This window comes from Oryza sativa, chromosome 12 (assembly GCF_034140825.1).
Source record: "Oryza sativa Japonica Group chromosome 12, ASM3414082v1".
In the NCBI taxonomy this organism is placed as follows: Eukaryota; Viridiplantae; Streptophyta; class Magnoliopsida; order Poales; family Poaceae; genus Oryza; species Oryza sativa.
The window spans coordinates 3,820,557-3,839,767 of record NC_089046.1 but is presented as its reverse complement, the minus strand read 5'-3'; the positions used below and the strand labels follow the sequence as shown (position 1 = coordinate 3,839,767).

The following is a 19,211-nucleotide window of genomic DNA, read 5'->3' as shown; positions in this document are numbered from 1 at the left end:
ACCCGTAGCACCCAAGATATATATTCTTCTGCTACTTGAGACCACCATGCAACAAGCTAGCACAACTTGTTAGTGCTGATGATCATCGAAAAGTGGGCATCTTCTTCGTGTGTTCCTCAAGCACTGATGTCAACGTTTGACAATGATATACTAGTATGTAGTATGTATGTATCTTGGTCAGTAGAACATGCATCTACGTATTTGTGTACGTATGCGTGACACAGCAATCAGCCAATGGCAAGCTCTTCTCTCCCAATCGAATATGCCATGCATGAGATCTGCATCACCTACTCATTATACAGATTAAATCAATACACATTTCGTGTTGTGTTAACTTAATTAATTGGACAGGATTAAATACATTTCACTATGTTAATTTGATTCGGTATTGAGAATATTCAATTCGGAAAACGCGAGCTCGAGTAAGGTAATAATATATTGTAATGAGTGTGTAGGTAGATGACAATTAATTACAGCTGAGTAGATAATACTGTACTCAGTATATATAGTGCCAAATGGAGGATGGGCATTGGTAGATATACCACCTAATTAGCTGCTTACCAAACCTAATATTATGCTTAATTATTTAGTTAGAGGATAATTAGCAGCCACTCTAAGTGTGCGGTCATGTAGTGATTTATATGTGCATGTTGGGTTTTCTAGAAGACCTACCTACCAGACTAGGATTGAACAGCATCTCTCCATTTGGCAAATCTATATGCCAATTATTTGAGTACCTTCTTACCCAATGATAGCTCAAGAGATATTTTTCTATACTAGATATGAAGATTAGCATGTGTCAGATCAACATATGTTTTTATCTGTTTAATTATGGTTTATACATATGATAATTATAATTAAGTTTGTCCTATTGGATGAGAAGCACCTTTCGTGCAGGCTAAGCTAGCTCAACCTAATACCTGGGCAGTAGGAATCTGAATGTACTTAATTTGGAAACAAAACAATACAACTTAGGCTGTGAATTAAAGAAAAGGGTAAACGCAGTTGACGAGAGCTACGATCAGGAATTATCCAGTCTAGTAATTGTCTTTTCTTCATATAGACATAGATATATAATTAAGCAAGCATATGCATATTAGTTTGGAAGTATCTTGATTGCCCAATTTTTTTACAAAAGAAATATATATGTACTGCCAAATTAAACAACACATTAAGTTCAAGATTTTAATTAGTCCTCTCTTGTACAACACAATCTCGATAATTCTCGATCACATTTGTGGAGAAGAACAAAATATATTTCAGTTGAAAAAAATGATTTGGACTAATTAAAGACAGGTTAATTTGGAGTTGAAGTCCGGTCAGCTGGCATGGCCGCACGCTGGAAATTAAGGCTAGGAAACACAAAAATGGAAACGTACGTAGGAAAATAGAACACAAGAATACACGTGTAAAACAAAGAAATGAAAAATTGAGGAAAATTGTACATAGAGTGGTCAAAGGATTTGGTCTAGCAGCAGCTGCCACTACGTACTAGAAAAAACATTTTCGTAGACGTGGGGTTTTTTTTTCCCAAGCAGGTATGGTCCTCGGAGCCAAATGGCCGTCTACGATAATGTAAACCTCGGTGGAGCTTGCCGTCCACTTGCGAAGATCAATTTTTTCCAAGCGGACCACTTAAGAGGTTCACCTGCGAAAATAACTTTATTTTCGCAGGCGGGCCTCTCAAGGCGTCCGCGTAGAAAAATATGATTTTCGCAAGCGGAACCTTATGTGGTCTGCCTGCAAAAATCATACCTGCAGAAAAAATATCTAAGTTCCATCCTTATCTTCTCCTTCACCCATCCTTAACCTCTCCATCACTCATTTCCCCTCCCCCTCCTCTCTCTCTCTGTCTCATTCCTTCCCGGTAGACGGCGGGTCGTGCGACATCCTCCCTCTCCCGGCGATGGCAACGGCTCAGTGACGAGGAGGTCGCGACAATGATGACAACGCCTTCTGGATCCGCTGCCGGCTCGCCCCGGGCACACGGATCCACCGCCGACCGGTCGCGGGCGCACGGATCCGCCACCGGCTAGACTCGGGGAGGGGAGGGGAGGTGGCGGCGACAAGGAGGTGAGGGGAGGGGAGGGGATGTGGCGGCTCGACTCCTCCCTCTCCTGGCGACGGGAACGACTCAGCGACGAGGAGGTCTCGACGACAACGACGACACCTCCTGGATCCACCGCCGGCTCGCCACGGGCGCGTGGATCCACTGCCAGCCAGTCTTAGGGAGGGGAGGGAAGGTGGCGGCGACGAGGAGGTAAGGGGAGGGGAGGGGAGGGGATGGGCTCGGCTCCTCCCTCTCCCGGTGACGACGGCGGCTCAACGACGAGGAGAGGAGTTGTTGGCCGCGACGAGGAGGTGAAGCGGTGGCTCGACTCCTCCCTCTACCAGCCTGGCGATGACGGCGACAAGGAGGGCCAACAACGTCTTGGCGACGAGGGGGGGAGGTGGCTGTGGCGCTCCAACCCATCTCCCTCCCTTCCTCCTAGATCCATCCGCCGGCGGCGGGTATGAGTGGTGGCGACGATTTTTTTTTGTGCGCTTAAATTATTTTCGCAGGCGGGCCGCTAGGCTGCCTGTAAAAATCATCTATTTTCGTAGGTCTTTGTTTACATGTGGCCCTTTCCCCGGTCTGAGAAAACTATTTTTGGCCGCTTAGGAAAACGATTTTCCTATTAGTGTGCTTCAGCATGAGCTTGTGCAAAGGTCTGGTTTCCCGTGAAATTGGAGAAGTGCAGAAAGGAATCAAAGTCTGAATGCTATTTACCAAATCCTTTGTTCCAAACGTTTGAACAGTTATTGCAAAAAAAAAAAAGTTGAACAGTGAAAATTTTCCTTACTAAGTTGAATCCCTTGAAATTTCTTTGGAATTTCGTCAAATCCAAACATGGCCTAATTATTAAAAGGCAGCCAAGGAATGCGAAACGTTTGTATCACATTGATGAAGTTTTTTTTTAATAAAATTAGTGCAAAATGATTTGATTTTCACTAAACTTTTTTTGTTAATTTTTTGGGACATTTTGTCATATTCATTGTTATAGCTGTGTTCACAAGTTTACTTTCTCATTTATAAACTTAATTCTGCATTATTGTAGAAAGGCTAGATTGATTTTCATATTTAAGAAAGGTTAGGGGCAATACATATTGATTTTCATATTTAACCAGACACATATGTATATGTACTATTAACTACTAGCTAGCTTTCATGTGATGCAATATATATGTCCCCCTATTATCTTATAATTAACTATATACAGGTCCTTTCGTGATCATGGGGAAAATATCTTCTTGGTATATATATATATATCCGAATCTCTCCATGTTCACATTACATTAATTCCAGACCAGGGAGCTGTTAATTAATTAGGTTTTCCTATAAATGAATATTATTACCACAAAAGATGCTCCTGTAGCCATCAAATTGAATTTCTATGATGGGTACACATATGTATATACTGGTTTTGTTGGCTTGGTTACCATGCAAAATTGCAAAACGTTAGAGACTATCCACAGTGACGATCAGTTTGACTTTTACTTCTTCATTGGTTGACCATGGGTGCTCACTTGCAACCTGCAGGTAAATTCAGCACATGTTGATGACCTAATTAACTAGCAGGGTTAATTTTCTCAACTTCATTGAAACTACAATCAGATGAAACACTTTTTTCTCCAATCCCATATATCCTTGGCATCTTTATGTTCACATATATATACTCCCTGCAGTTATGATATGACAAGGAAAGAGACGACGCTTTCCACTATATACGTGCAGCTGAATAGCAGTACAAATGATTTTGACCAAACATAAGCAAGTATAATTGTTTTCTTCTTAGATCCGTTTCATAGACATTACTCCCTTCATCCCAATTTGATCCTCCCCTAAGAAAAAGCATAAAGACCAAGAACACAAAAATATTTATCATTCTTAAATTAATTCTCATTGATTAATGTGCTCCATGGATTATTCATGTTTGAAATATTGAATGTCATTGCACCAATAGAAATTAATCTTGGTTGGTTGCGCGAAGCAATAACACATTTAATGATGATGTATTTACTCTTTACATAAATAAACGAAAAAAAACACTTGTTAGATGATGATTATTTTGGGAAGATCACAAAAATTTTATAGGATGATCAAAATGATATGGATAGAGTATAACATAATCTATCTAGTGGGCGAATTGAAAGGGATATCGATATAGTGAACTTTATGCAGTTATTATCCATTGGCCTCTTCGTTCTCCATCATCATCCTCCTCGTGAGAGAACTCGAGCCAGGGTTCGTATATGACTCACTTACCTCTCGATTACCGTGATAACTTGTGTGCCAACCTTTTATTCGTTTTCTAAACCTCCTATTTTTTTTATTAGTAACCACTTGGTTTTCTGGTTAACCATGATACTGCTAAGCAGAGCTAACCCCTCACATACTGTTATGCAAACCCTCGACCTAGCATGTCAGGCGCGTGTAAAGCCCATCAACCTGCTAGCAACGTTCTACATATATTAATTCTATTTTCTGCAGATTAAGTTATGGAACAAATTTGTTCAAGTTGATAGATGCACAACAATCCCAACTAAAATATAAAATGTAGACTGCGGTATGCATGTCTTGGTTGAAGGCCAACTGGTGGCAGGGCGTTGATAGACAAAAAGATAGTTAAATCACCGAAGGCAGCAGCTTATACTCCCTCGATTTCAAAATATACAAGACACAAACACTTTTTTATTTCATAATATATATAAGACGTGGATGTATGCATACAATTAACTAGCATCTTCCACTCCTCTTTAATTCGTTCTTTTAAATCTTCACCCTTAAAATCTCTATTCCTTATTGGGTATATTTATTATATTTATTGGATTGATCTAAACGGGAAGAAGATAATAATTATTTATTGATCTTTATGTTAAAGTTAAGCCTTATATTTTAGAATGGAGAGAGTAATAAACATAATGTATACTATGCTTAAATATTTATTTAGATGGTAATTAGCTATAAGCCACTCTTAGAGCAAGTACCATAAACCCTTAAGCGCGCACTTATTTCAAGATGCCATCTGAGCTAATATGGTGAGGTGGAGAAGAGAAAAAAAAAAGAGAGAGAGTAGGAGCCACCCCTCATGTAAGGAGCAATCTTTACGCAAACTCCAAAAAAAGGATAGAAAATAAAAAGTGGATTGGACATACAAATAAAATGAAAATATTAGGAATAGTTTGCTAGAGTTAGTGTAGAAGTGATATATTGTACACACTACCTCTTAGCTTATATGGATAAAATTAAAGGTGTCAATTACCTCTTCTATAAAATTTGGTGTGTCTTCCTGTGATGATGTCTATGCATGTCCTATTGGTTTTCTAGAAGACCTACCTACCAGCCTAGAATCTACTTGAGCAGCACCAATCCATTTGGCAAATCTAGAGGTGCATCATTAGTGCACCTTTCTGACCCAATCATAGCTTAATACAGGAGTAGATATTTATGCATAAACACACGTGTATAGCTGAATACATTTTTTTAATATGAAGAGGCGGATTAATTTCAGATAAAAAAGATATATAGACATGTCTGTGGTAGACCAATGCAACACATGCTCTTAGCTATGTTTGTAGTTCTTAAAAAAAAATTATGCCTGTTTATCCCTGAATCTCTCATGCATGTATGTTGGCTCGACCTAATATCTAGCTAGGCAGTAGGGAAGCTAAATGTACCAAATTAAGAAGTAAATTAAGCAACATATATATATAGGTTAATTAGGTTGTGAAAGAAAATAAAATGTACATTAAATTTCATAGAACCGTACGATACTTTAACCAAACTATCACAAAACTACATATTAAAATATATGAATCACAGAACTACAAATTTAGCGCTAAATTTATCATAAAATTATAAATTTAAGGAATCATATCACAAACTACAGATTTAGTGATGAAGTTATCAAATAACTACATAATTTAGAGTTTATATCCATAGTATTATATTGAGATTACACAAGTTGTAGTTTTATGATAAAAATTGATGTTAAATCTATAGTTTTCTGATACGATATCTTAAATCTATAAACATGGTGTTAAATCTGTAATTTTGTGATACACAATTTTAAATCTATAGTTTTATGATAGGTTGATCAAAATACATGTAGTTTTGTGAAATTTACTGTAAAATAAAAATATCATGCCAGTATATACTAGAACCTCTATATGTTTCCTTGCAAAAATAATCTCTATATGTTCCTTTTCTTTAAAAAAAAGATAAGAGAATCTCCATATTTTCACATCCCAGACGAGAGGTTTTTAATTAATTTAGTTGACAATGGAAAAAAAATGTTTTTTACCACAAAAAGATGATCATGTAGCCATCAAATTCACACAAACATATATATATATATATATATATATATATATATATATATATATATATATATATACCTTCCTAGATTGTAGATTTGTGGTTTGTCCCCCATGGCCCATACAGTGATGCATGCACATGCTCAGTTTGACTTTAATTTACCTTACCGCTTCATATGGTTGACCATGCATGCATGAGAGCAGCCTGCAGGTAAATACATCACATATTGACCTAGCTAGCTACAGGTTGTATATATCCTCCGCATCTTTGTGTTCACTCCCTGTAGTCACCATGAAACAAAGATTGATGTTTGCCCCATTCATCGTCAAATAGGTAGACATCCTAGACTAGTCTTGGAGCAAGTACAATAAGTGATATAATCAGTTTTAAAAATTATTAGGGATTTATGGTTAAATGAAGGAGAGAGGAGATGGGGGAGAAGAAAAGTGTGCTACAAAAATTGTAGCTTCTCCTTTAAAGAAAATTGTAGCTAGCTACATCATGGGCTTTAAAAACATTGTGTGCATACAAGAGGTAAGCTAGGTATTAATGGTGCTAGCAATATATAACTACTGTATAGATACACTATTAAATTGGTTATAAATGACATATATGTCTATTTTTAGAGCTAGTAGTTGGCTGATAAGATTCTTAAGAACGGGCGCTTAGAGTATTACAGTCCAATCTCAAAACATTACTAACTCACTAATACATAGAAAACTACTAAGATTTGAAATGTAAAAAACAGGTTGATAGATTTATCATGAGAAATACTTGCATGCAGTTATGTTTTAATTTCTCCTTGATTTTTTTATTTATGTATATATATCATTAAAAATAACTAAATCAAACATGTACTTTGGAGAGACATCAATGTATTGTCCAAAATAACATGCAAAGAAGAAGGGGCAATAAAGAAGAAGGATGCAGGGAGTAGCTATATGCCCAGTACCTTAGTTTAATTTGTGAACATTGACACCAATCTCATCACTTGTAAATCTTGTTATGTTAAATAGTTTGCTAACTGGTGAAGCTTTAATTTACTGCGTACAAAAATCTAGTTAGTACTATTATCAAAGGAGGGCAGCTAGTCCATGGGATACCGTGGAAAAGTGAAGTCATGGGACAATTTTTATGTGTGATTAATTAGTGTACAACATGTTGTACCACAGTCACCGGGTACCACCGTACCAGGTATCAGATATCAGGTATCACAGGTATCTGGTACCAGGTGTCAGGTATCACAGGTACCAAGTATCAGGTGTCACAGGTATTAGGTACCAGCTGTCACAGGTACCAGGTACCATGCAACTGGTACCATACTGGTATCAGCATAGCAGCGGAAAAGCGAACACCAGTCAAAAAGAGAGAAAAATAAAATCTATGTTACATAATATCATTGTGTCAATTAATTTACACAAGATACTAAATCTCAATGTGTCTCACTCAAGAAAAGAAACAAAGCAAGAAAAGGAGAAAACGAAAAATTAAAAATGACCATGGTATATAGAAGATGTAAGTCAAGCCTACAGAGGTGCATGCCCAAATTGATTCACATGGCCCAAGTGCCCAACCAGTGTATCTAGAGGCCTCGTGCTGTAGGAAGGACACATACACGTGGATGTGTTGTGGAGTATAGACCTGCCACTTAGTAAGAAATCGTGCCGCATGCGTGTACAATTGTTTTGATGGAAATAATGTAGACCTTTTAAGTCATCTCGTTCCTACGGGATGCCGTTATCTAGATTTTCTGTTATCAAAGAGTTTGAGGCGCCAGTATATATTCAGGTGTATTGGGACGCATGGTCGTTCGTTGAACGGGCCTAATATTATCGGCGAGCCCAGCCCATGCGCAAGCCCGGCCTGATTAATTTATTGGGCCGCACGTGCGTCCTCAAAAGAAAAAGAGAGCCCAATCCCATCGTCCTCTCTCATTTTAGCCTCTATTCTGTTTTCAGCAGGCTTAAATTAATTAATTAATTAATTTCTCCCGTCAAAAAAATTAATTAATTTCTGAAACAATTTTGTGCAGGTTAATATATGTGCAGAGAAATGAATCGATCGACTTATTAAGGCTTAACAAGATGATTTACTTGGATGGACCTACCACCTTCTCTGAAATCCTTTTATTTGCTCAAATAATTAATTGTTTATGTTGATGCTAATCGTGATATTGTCTACACAGATGGAGAACGAACGGGTGCATTGTAGCTATCTCAATCCATATGCATGTCCTATTATTTCACATACATCATTAGCGTCCAGGAAATAGTTTATATGTAAAACTTTTATATGTGTTCATAACGACTTAAAAGTCAATGTTGAAAAAAAAACTATAATACAAAAATCAAAATGAACTATAAACATAAGATTTAAATTTTAAATTTTGGCCATGGCCTATAAACTGAAAAGTTAATTTCTATGTGAATGTTTTGGTTGCATTTCTGAAAACGTGTGTCTACGCTATGTACGTGCACGACTGTATAGCAAGCATGTTTGCAGTCTTGGAGACTCGCAGGGAGCATTGGAGCCTTAATTCCCTCCTCATGCATGAGGTTTTCTCGGTTAATGACAGTAAATGAGATCCATTAACTTGCATTAACCTGCCATTTATCTCTGGCCACCCCAGTTTAAGGGCACTACTAAGTTGTTGCTTAGATTTTATTACCAAATGCTATATCTCCTCTCAGAGATTCAGGAGACATTACTCGATATCTCCTATTCAGATTCTGAAAATCTCACCATGGATTTCAGCTGCTTCAATCCCCAACCAGCAATCTCTCATGGCATTCCATTTGATTCCTTTCTGCTGCAAGATGAGCTCCATCATCATGCTGATCTTGATCATCCATTTGAAGCTGAAGGCATCACTGTTCATGGGTCTGAACTTGAAGGTGGATCTGTGCTTCCTTTTGCAACTCTTCATGATCTTGATCATGAGTTCTTCAGAAGAGGAAGTAGGAAGGATTTCATCGACAATGCTTCGTCGATCTTTCTGTTGAACCCCAAGACTGAGGTTTCTCATCTTGTAAGAGATGTTCAAGTTGGAGCATTTGGTGCGTATGAGATGAATGGCAGGTTGATTTCAAGAAACAAGGCGTCAAGGAAAGGTATCAAGAAGGCTGATGCTGTCAAAGGCCACTGGACAGTGGAAGAAGACAGGTAAAAGAAAGATGAATTTCTTTTTTGTTTTTTTCTATACCAAGTTAACTTTGTAATGCTCTTGTCCACTGTAATTTGAAATCGTAAGGTGGATGAACTCTTTGTGATTCTGTCAAGTAGTAGCATACTTGATAATGTTTTTGTGCACTGTAATTTGAAAGTTAAAACTGTAAGTTGGATGAATTCTCTGTGATTCTGTCAAGTACTACTATGCTTTGTAATGGTACTGTCCACAGTAACTAGAAATCACAAGTTTTGCTCTCTGTACAACTGTACTCTGCCAGTGATGAGTAAATTGAGTTCTTCCAAATTTTGATAGGAAGCTGGTGAAATTAGTGGAACAATTTGGACTGAAGAAGTGGTCTCTGATAGGGGGGATGCTGCCTGGAAGAGTAGGAAAGCAATGCAGAGAAAGATGGTTCAACCATTTGAGGCCTAACATCAAGGTCACTCTCATTTCCTTGTGTTTCTATGCTTTTCATTTCTTCTTTCAGAATTTCAGTTTACTAGTAGTATTTATGAATTTCAGATATTCAACTTACAAGTTATCTTTTTTTAAAAAATATTATCATGAATATATATTTGAGGCCTAACATCAGGGTCCTTTCCCTTGCCTTACGGTTTTCAATCTATAGCTAGTGAAAGGGAATGCATATGCATTTTCATTTCTTAAATTTCAGTTTAGCATGCCTAGAATTCAGATATTCAAAACAATAGGTGATTTTACAAATATTAGCATCAATAGATATTTCCGTGAGACCATCATATATTCCTAGGATTCATGGACAGAATAGTTAACTTTTCTGTTCAAATACAAATGCAGAAAGATACTTGGAGCGAGGAGGAAGACATGGTTCTGATACAGATACACAAGGAAGTTGGCAACAGATGGGCAGAGATAGCAAAATGCCTACCTGGAAGAACTGAAAACTCCATCAAAAACCACTGGAATGCAACAAAAAGACGGCAATTTGCGCGACGGCGCAACCGTTCTACCTCCAAATCAGGAAGTACAGTTCTGCAAAACTACATCAAAAGTCTTGCCATTTCTCCACAAGAATCACAGATGAACAATGAGAGGTCAGAATCTAATCCATCTGACATGATGATCACCCAAGGGACACCCTGCTGCTTTGATGGGAACAATTGCAGCCAAAGTCACACTTCTGAAGAGAATATAGTTCCTAGCTGTGGTGATTTTGCAGCTGAAATGTGGAGTGGTTTGTTTGACACAAAGGAAGATGAGGAGGATGAAGCACAATACCTGCTCTATGACATGGACACTCATGTTGACATGAACTGTATTTTCAGCAATATGGATTATGGTAGTAACATTGAGCCTGGATTAGCATCAGTTGTGAAAGCAGAATGTTCAGCAGAAAGCTGGGCTGTGAATTTGAAGGAGACGGATTAGTTAAGAATTGAGATGATGACAGATTAACATGCACTCAAACTTGCAGCTAGGCAGCCGTCCTGGAACAACAGTGATGGTGTGTATATATGTTACTGGAATTACTCGGATAATTTTACGACCTTTTTAAATTTATCCTGTGAAACTATATAGCAGTATTAGTAAGATAGTAACAAAAAACAATATTACTTTGGATCTTTGTTATATATTCTGTTAGTACTTTAAATGCGTGATCTCTTGTTCTTTTCGTGCACTATTTTCTCCTGATAATTGCTAATTCTCATGTTTTTATTTTCATCGAAGCGTGTATCACTATTTTTTTTTCTTGATCAAGATCAATTAAACAACTCTTAGTTCTAGTCCTAGAATAATCAACTATTCTTAAGGGTCTTTTTTTTTCTTGAATAAATAATCGATGGTACAAACAAATGGACTAACTATTCTCGTTCTATGGAATAGTTCCATTCCTTAGAAAAGAGAACTCGCATGTAAATTTTATTCAGTAGCATAATAATATACAAGTAACAAAGGGATCATATATCCCGTCTACTTAGGCCTGTTTTGATGACATTGGCATCGAGGACTTATTCGTATTTTTTTTTGAAAAATGACTTATTTATAATAAAAATTATTTACAAACCGCTCTTTAATACTAGTATTATTGGTGTCGAGGACTTATTTGTAAATATTTTTTATTACAAATAAGTTTTTTTTATCACAAATAGGTTCTTTTTAGAAAAAAATTACAAATAGGTCCTATCATTGGCGTCATTCCCCATCATATAAGTGACTTAGCTTCTCCAGGAGACTAGGGGAACGATGCCAATGTCTTTGGCTCAGTCATGTTGAACCACGGCGCCAATGATGTTGGCGCCGCGAAAAGGATCCATTTAGTATTTTTAAGATTCGTGCATCACACTTAACCCTAGCTTCTCCTGCTTCCTCGTTCCCACTCCCTCCCCCTCCTGTGCGTATCACCGTTGCCATGGAAAGCTCACGATCCCCCCACCTCCTCTGTCACAGTCGCCCCCACACAGCACCACCGCCTGGCCCCGCCGTCTTCCCCATCTCCAGTGGCTCCTCGCTACCGGATCCGCTATCACCGGCCGCCTCATAATCCTGTCGCTCCGCTTTGCCCCCATCACTAGCACTGGCCCACCGCCGGCTACCAACTCCACGACTTCAGCAGCGGCGTCGCCACCTTGCCACCCACCCGTTCCGCCGCCTCCCATGGCCATCCCTCTAAGGTCGACGAATTCCTCCTTCCCCTTCCCCATCTCTAGCCCCACCTAGAACCCTAAACCCTAACTTCCCTGCCTTCGTCGGGGTCACCGGCCCTGCTGGAGCTTGAAAAGAAGGTGCCACCGGAGCTAGAGGAGAAGGGCTAGGATCGCTGGAACACAAATCATGAAGCAAATCTCAAGGTTAGAAATCTACAAGATTTTAGCCCCAAAAATCTAGGATCGCTGGAACACGAATCACGAAGTAAATCTCAAGGTTAGAAATCTACAGGATTTTAGCCCTAAAAATCTATCACCAACCATTTGGCCATTTCGGAAAAAAAATGACACAAAAATGTGCTACTACTACATCATATCAAACCACCCAGAGCTCAACCATGAGTAAATCCATTAATTTCTGCCGATTAAACCAATGATGAATGAAACTGAGTTTACAATGAATGATCACTAATTAGAGCACAAATGAATGAATTAAATACAAGCAAGACGATAAGTTGATATTTTCCCGCGTTAATCCATATGTAAAAGACGGAGAACACAAGTTAGCCATTGATAAATGCCAACTCTTTAGAAAACACTACATCCGTTTTTTAAATATATGACGCTGTTAATCTTTTTACATCATGTGATCATTTGTCTTATTATTGTTTGATTTATCCCTGAAGAAACTTTATGCCATATTTCCAGAGTAACCACTTCTTCTCTATATGAGAATATAGGGTATGTTCGTTATTACTAGTTCCTAACCAGAACCCTCCACACGAAAAACGGAGCAGTTCATTAGCACGTAATTAATTAAATATTAGCTAATATATATTTTTTTCAAAAATAGATTAATTTGATTTTTTAAGCAACTTTCGTATAGAAACTTTTTGCAAAAATTGCACTGTTTAGCAGTTTGAAAAGTGTGCGCATGGAAAATAAGGAAGGGGGGTTGGGAAAAGGGGTGTCCGAACACACCCATAATTATGTACACAAGTTTCTCATACACACTCTGTGTATACCAACTAGTAAAAGTTATAAAAAATTAGACACATACGTCCAACAGTATTACACCTACATTTAAAAATCTTATCTTCAAATTTATTACATTTTAACCTAAAAAGACAAAATTCTAACAAATTTTTACTCTTAAAATTGTCATATTTTTTAAACTTTTTAGGCTAAAATATAAAAAATTTGTATATGAGACTTTGCATATATGTTTAATACTATTAGAAGTAAATGTCTATAATTTTCCGTGACATTTGCTGGTTGCTAGGATATATTCTCTCTCCTTAAAAAAAAAAGGATATATTCTCTCTCTACATAATCACCGTGTCTTAATACCCCTCGTCTCCATCGCTTCCGCCACCACCGCAGCGGCGGCGGCGGCGATTCCGGCGAGCCCCTCTCCTCCCGCCTCCGGCCAGTACGCTCCCACCGCGGCGGCCACGGGGAACGGCACGAGCTCCCGCGGCAGGGCGATGGCCGCCGCCCGCTTCGCCGGTGTCCCTCGCCGCGCGGCGCAGTCGTCGTCGTCGTCGTCCCAGGCGCCCCTCGACGAGCCGCCTCCGCCGGCGCTGACGCCCGAGCAGGTCGGTCTATGCAGGGAGGCGCTCGAGTACTTCGAGGGGATGTGTGGCCGGCCGGAAGCCATGTCCGACGAGTTCAGGAGACTCCAGGTATGTATGTACTGTGTTCGTCCGATTTCCTCGTCGTCGTGATGTGAATGTTTGATTGATAATGTGTTGCTGTTTCCTCCCTAGTTTGGCTAACTACTAGATTGTTCAGGCTAATTCCGTAATTGAATACCTGTTTTAGCGATCCTATATTTTCTGTTTGCATCTTACAATGCAATTTGGTCTGCTTGTTCATAGGTTCTGTATCCCCTTTTGTGTTATGTATGTTAAGTGAGTATAATTTTGCATGTAGGTTTGAAAATTACTGATCATTATTACTGACACACACAGGCTGTGACAGACTAGCATTAAGTGGCTTTTCTGAGTGAAATGAAGAATTGTAATCAAAGTGACAGATGTGCAGTCCAAATTACTTTGGGTTATGCCCTATCTTCACATAATTTATTTGTTGGTGTATTTAGTTATGCTTTGCTTTGAAGTGAAGCACTTTGATTGGGTTGCTTTCAACTGAAGCATTGGGATGTGATGTGATGTGATACAAGTTTCAGTACATGAAGTGGTAAGCTCGAAAAAAAAAAGGAAAAGAGCAAAGAATTACGAAAAAAAAGGAGAAAAACTGAGCTAAAATAGTGGCCTCAGCCAAGTTCACTATGCTATAATACATCAATGAGTAAAACAAAAGTAGGATTGGCATTTGTTGTTGCTATAGATCACTACTCCTGTCAGTCTTGAACTTGACATGTATAAAAAGTTATCTGGTCCTTTGATGCCATTTCTGGATTTAAGAAACTTAAAAGTTTTCTCCCATTGATCTACTAGATACAGACTCAATAATATCTGTGAATACATCTTGTTTGGAGAACTTCCAGTGTTCGACTAATGTCTCGTTGTTGGAATCAATATTAGTCAATTCTATAAGCTGTCATTGGAAATTTTGTTGGATAAAATTATAAGGAACATCTCGGTGATTTTCTTAAGATGGTATTGTGGCCAATTGGCCGTATCAACTGGTGCAAGATATGATGGACTGGGTGTTCTTTGTGACTTGCACATAAGAAAGCTTAAATTCGGTATTCCATGATTTCAATCACAACTATATGAAAATCTATATTGTTCAAATATAACTGCTACTAGATTAGCTGTGAATAAAGCAATTACTTACAATTATAACTCACGGTTTTTTTTTTTGGGCAGACTCTATTAATACTCACACTGATTAAAAAATATTCCTTCTAAGAGAAATTTTCTTGCACAAGATTGCAATTCACTTTTATTGAATGATTTTTTCTCCTCAGAGGATATCTTATCACCTGTTAATAACTATATTTTGATAGCATTCCATATATCATGGTCATTTCTTCAGGACACGAGACACGAGCTGATGAGAAGTTCTAATGAAGCTCGTAATGCTGCAAATAGGGAGAAAAACCGCTATATTGATGTCGTACCATGTGAGATTTTTTTCACCTGCATATGTAATTATGGTGATTATACCGGTGCCCAACCAGCAGGGTCTCCTTGAAACTTTGTGAACTTAATAAAAGTTGAACCCTTTCTTGTCTTTAGTTGATACTACCAGGGTAAGGCTAAAACGATCAACCACCAGTCAGACTTCAAGCAATGATTATATCAATGCAAGCTTTATAAAGGTATATATATATATATATACTGCAATTCTTTTTCACTTTCTGAATAGTGCCTGGGACAATTGAGCATCTGTACATGTGGTTTATGAAAATTGCAGGTCACTGAGGACAACAGAGTTGCAAAATTTATTTCCACTCAAGGTCCACTAGCCAAGACATTTGATGATTTCTGGGAAATGGTCTATGAATATCAATGTCCTGTTATTGTTATGCTCACACAATTCGACAGTCTTAAGGTGCTTGCTTACATAAACAATCTCCTCAGCATGTTCTATTGAATTGACATTCAAGTGAGATCCTGCTTAGCTGGTATACTTACATGCATAGTCTTGCATACACATGTGAACCACAGGCAGAATAACAGTATGAATAGCTGAATTTGTCTTAAAAGAGTAATAAAAATGCCTGATGTTGATTTCATATCATAAAACTATATCTTGAGAGGTTGAATCAATCATATAACCTAAACAGCATCATTAAATGCAATTCCTTTGGGAGAAAACAATAGGTATTGCTCCTGAGGATATAATGTAAACATTTTTAAAAAATAAAAAGTAGATCTTAGTTCAGGATCCAAATATACCTGTATAAATCTGTCATAAACTCCTCTCTTGCAAGTATTAAGCTTTTGAGTGAAAGGGTACTCCTTAACACCTTGGAAGGAGAGAAGGGAACAATGGTTATTGCTAGTAAGGATCCCACTTAGAACTGATGCCAATCACTATTTTAATGCGCCATTAGTGCTGGTTGTCTTGATTATGCTTTTTTAAAATAGCGGGTAAAAAAAATTGATTTACCCCGTTGCCGGAGTCATGGCTGCAAATCTGCAATGCACCCCTGTACCACCTCCCCCTCAACAAATCCAGTTAGCATTGGCCTCCTCCCTACCTCCAGTGCACCCACTTCCTCAGGATTTGGCTGTTCTCCTCCTTCCCTGCCCCTCTGGATTCGACTGAATGTTCCTATGCTTGATCTGGCCAGTGGGTTCTCCTTTGTGCCTTCTGGCCTGATCTGGTCCCCCTGCTGGATGGCGTTGCCAGAGATGGCAAGTGATGACTGCCATGGGAATAGCATGAGGGCAACAGTACCTGCCAACAGCTGCTTGCACATCATTTTCCCACTTTGCAATGGCATCTTTGTAAGCTGAAAATGTATGATTTATCTCTATAGTCGCAACTTTACAGTGGGACATACATATCTAATGTTTACTAAAATAATAGGTAATGATAATGTAATAAGAGCCATATGCATGCAGTACATACTGAATTTTACATGAAAATCCATTACTTTTCTTCTTTTTTTTGAATTTAATTACTGCCAGGGCTTTGCCTCGCAGTGTGATTTTCATTAAAAGAAAAGTATTTACAAACGAATAAATACAAAAAGAGCACTTAAAATATTACAAAGGTTGTAACCAATAAAAAACTATCTGTTTTAATAGGTCCTTCATTCTGCACATATGCAGAAGGACATCCTTCTTGAACAGAGCTCTCCAATCCATTGCTTTTCTTTGTCCTATGTGATGCACTTTGAATCATCTATATTTCCTGATAAATTGCTTATTAATGATGTTGTATGTGGCAGTGTGATGAATATCTTCCATTACGCAAGCAACGTGAAGCGTATGGAAAGTACAATGTTAAGATTACAAATGCCAAAAGAGATAGCCATCAGTTATGGTTGCGTGATGTGATGGTGCAATGCAACGAGGTAATTATATATGCTTTGTTTTTTTGTTCTTCTTACAGGAAAAATATGTCATACATAAAATGACGTAGACAAATAATGTTTGTGTTCATGAACTTTAGTAGGTTTCACCTATCTTAGTCATCTCAACCGTAGAAGGTAATCTAGTTATGCATTTGTTGTTTTCTCAAACCACTAAACCGACATAACCTGTGGAACCCATCCAGCTAATCTGTGAACTCCCCCAGCTTGTTCGAACCCAGCACAGACTGATTTAACCCATGTAAACTGTTAATCTATTTGAAGGTTCGGCTGAGCTACGTATGCAGCCAACCTAACCCTGCATTTGTACAACGCAAGTACTTTCAAGTTATTTTTCTTCCATCCTGCTTTGCTGTCACTCATTCACAATAATCATGACATATTCTGCATTAGCCACTACCAGTACTTCTGGTAATTTAGAAGATATTTTGGATTGAAGTTATAACTGGTTACTGATTTTCATAATGTAGTCAAGCAGGGTTCATTCTGTACGCCATATAGAATATCCTGATTGGCCTGATCATGGAGTTCCAACTAATACTGATGCTGTAAGACAAATTCGAAAATGGTTACAAAATACTCCGATGGAGCATCCTATAGTTGTACACTGCAGGTTCACTTCATCTTGATAAAATGCTACTCTGTGCACGTCTTTTTATTCTCTTTAACATTGTTTTTGTATCTCTGCAGTGCGGGCATTGGAAGAACCGGTGCTTACATAACTATCCATAGTACAATTGAGAGACTTCTCCTTGGTGATAAAAGCTCATATCATCTTGATGAAACTGTCAAAACTTTGAGAACCCAACGAGTTGGAATGGTCCAAACTGAGGTAGGCTAATGTTTCTTTTGGCTCATATCACTTGCTTCCTTTGAAAATACACAGACAAGGCAACAAGTCCAGCGTAATCTGAGCACATCATGGAATGTACACCTAATGAGATAGCAGTAAAAACTTTCTTTATTTTCAGAATGAAGGGAAATTGATAAATTTATATCAATCCTTGATTATGTAACATCTGATACTAAATAGAGTCTCTGTACAATGCAGATGTGCAGTTTGTTTTTTTTTGTGTATGACCATTTGGATGTTCTAATGATACATCTGTTTTTCAGAAACAATACATGTTCTGCTATCGTGCAATTGCTGATGAGCTGAAAGATCTTTTGGAGTCTAACCGCTGAGGTATCCCTAAGGCAGGTAGGTTGCATGATGTGAGACAAAGGGAGTATATAACATCACTGCACAAACATATATGGCCTTATGGCTAAACTATAATTCTCATAGTCTTACTTTATAATTTTACCTTGTAGGAATTATGGACATGTCTGTTTATCTCACCCTTAAATTCCTATAATCTGAATGAATGCCTGATTGGAGCACACCATTTCTGCATTGACTGAACCGTTTGAAGCTTAGCACTTTTATTTTGGGTGCACGATTACTTCTGAATAGATTTGACTGCATCAGTACCGCCATGTCACTTTCATTTCATTACCTCTAAATTGTTGTTATTGCTGCTCTCACGGAATTAAAGAGAGTTAGTAGGTTTAGAACTATTGGTGGCATTGTGCCTGTACTTATTGTGCAGCGAAGAATGGTTCATTGCTTGGATTTTAACGGAATCACGTACCTAATTTCTCGACCGTTTGAACTAAAACATCTACTACATTACTAGCTGGTCAAGCTACAAGGTCTTAATAGCTGAATATTGCGATTTCACGGCAATATCTTCGAGAGACTTACTTGGTAGTGGTACGTAGACCAAAGTCAAAGTTAATTACTTTCTCAGTGCACTTGTTGTGGTACAGGATTTCTCTTAATTGGCATCACTCATTCAGTCATTCTATTGACTTGGGGGAGACTCTTGCCATATTCTTCTACTTCTGTTTTCGTTTACTCCATGTCTCCAATAATTTTAGCTTCTAGAAAGGAAGTCTCTTGGATTGGATGCATTTATATGTGGAAGCTGGACCATTGAATACCTTCTACTTGTCCTAGTAGGAATAATGGCTAGAGAAGCTGGAACAAAGCATAACACT

The 19,211-nt window shown here is 38.1% G+C and overlaps 2 protein-coding genes across 2 annotated transcripts; both read left to right on the top strand.

The window, feature by feature from the left end:
• Positions 1 to 9,359: 9,359 nt before the first annotated feature.
• On the top strand, positions 9,360 to 10,934 carry LOC107276629 (transcription factor MYB98). The gene is made up of 3 exons (XM_015763669.3): positions 9,360 to 9,520; positions 9,840 to 9,966; positions 10,344 to 10,934. The coding sequence occupies exons 1-3, from the start codon at positions 9,426 to 9,428 to the stop codon at positions 10,932 to 10,934; spliced, it is 813 nt and encodes a 270-aa protein (XP_015619155.1). The 5' UTR covers positions 9,360 to 9,425.
• A 2,557-nt stretch (positions 10,935 to 13,491) lies between these two features.
• On the top strand, positions 13,492 to 18,794 carry LOC4351645 (protein-tyrosine-phosphatase PTP1). Its single transcript, XM_015762612.3, has 9 exons — positions 13,492 to 13,836; positions 15,158 to 15,245; positions 15,361 to 15,443; positions 15,539 to 15,676; positions 17,025 to 17,150; positions 17,639 to 17,781; positions 17,859 to 18,000; positions 18,285 to 18,369; positions 18,483 to 18,794. Exons 1-8 carry the CDS (start codon positions 13,639 to 13,641, stop codon positions 18,351 to 18,353), a joined length of 987 nt encoding a protein of 328 aa, XP_015618098.1. The 5' UTR covers positions 13,492 to 13,638; the 3' UTR covers positions 18,354 to 18,369; positions 18,483 to 18,794.
• Positions 18,795 to 19,211: the final 417 nt, after the last annotated feature.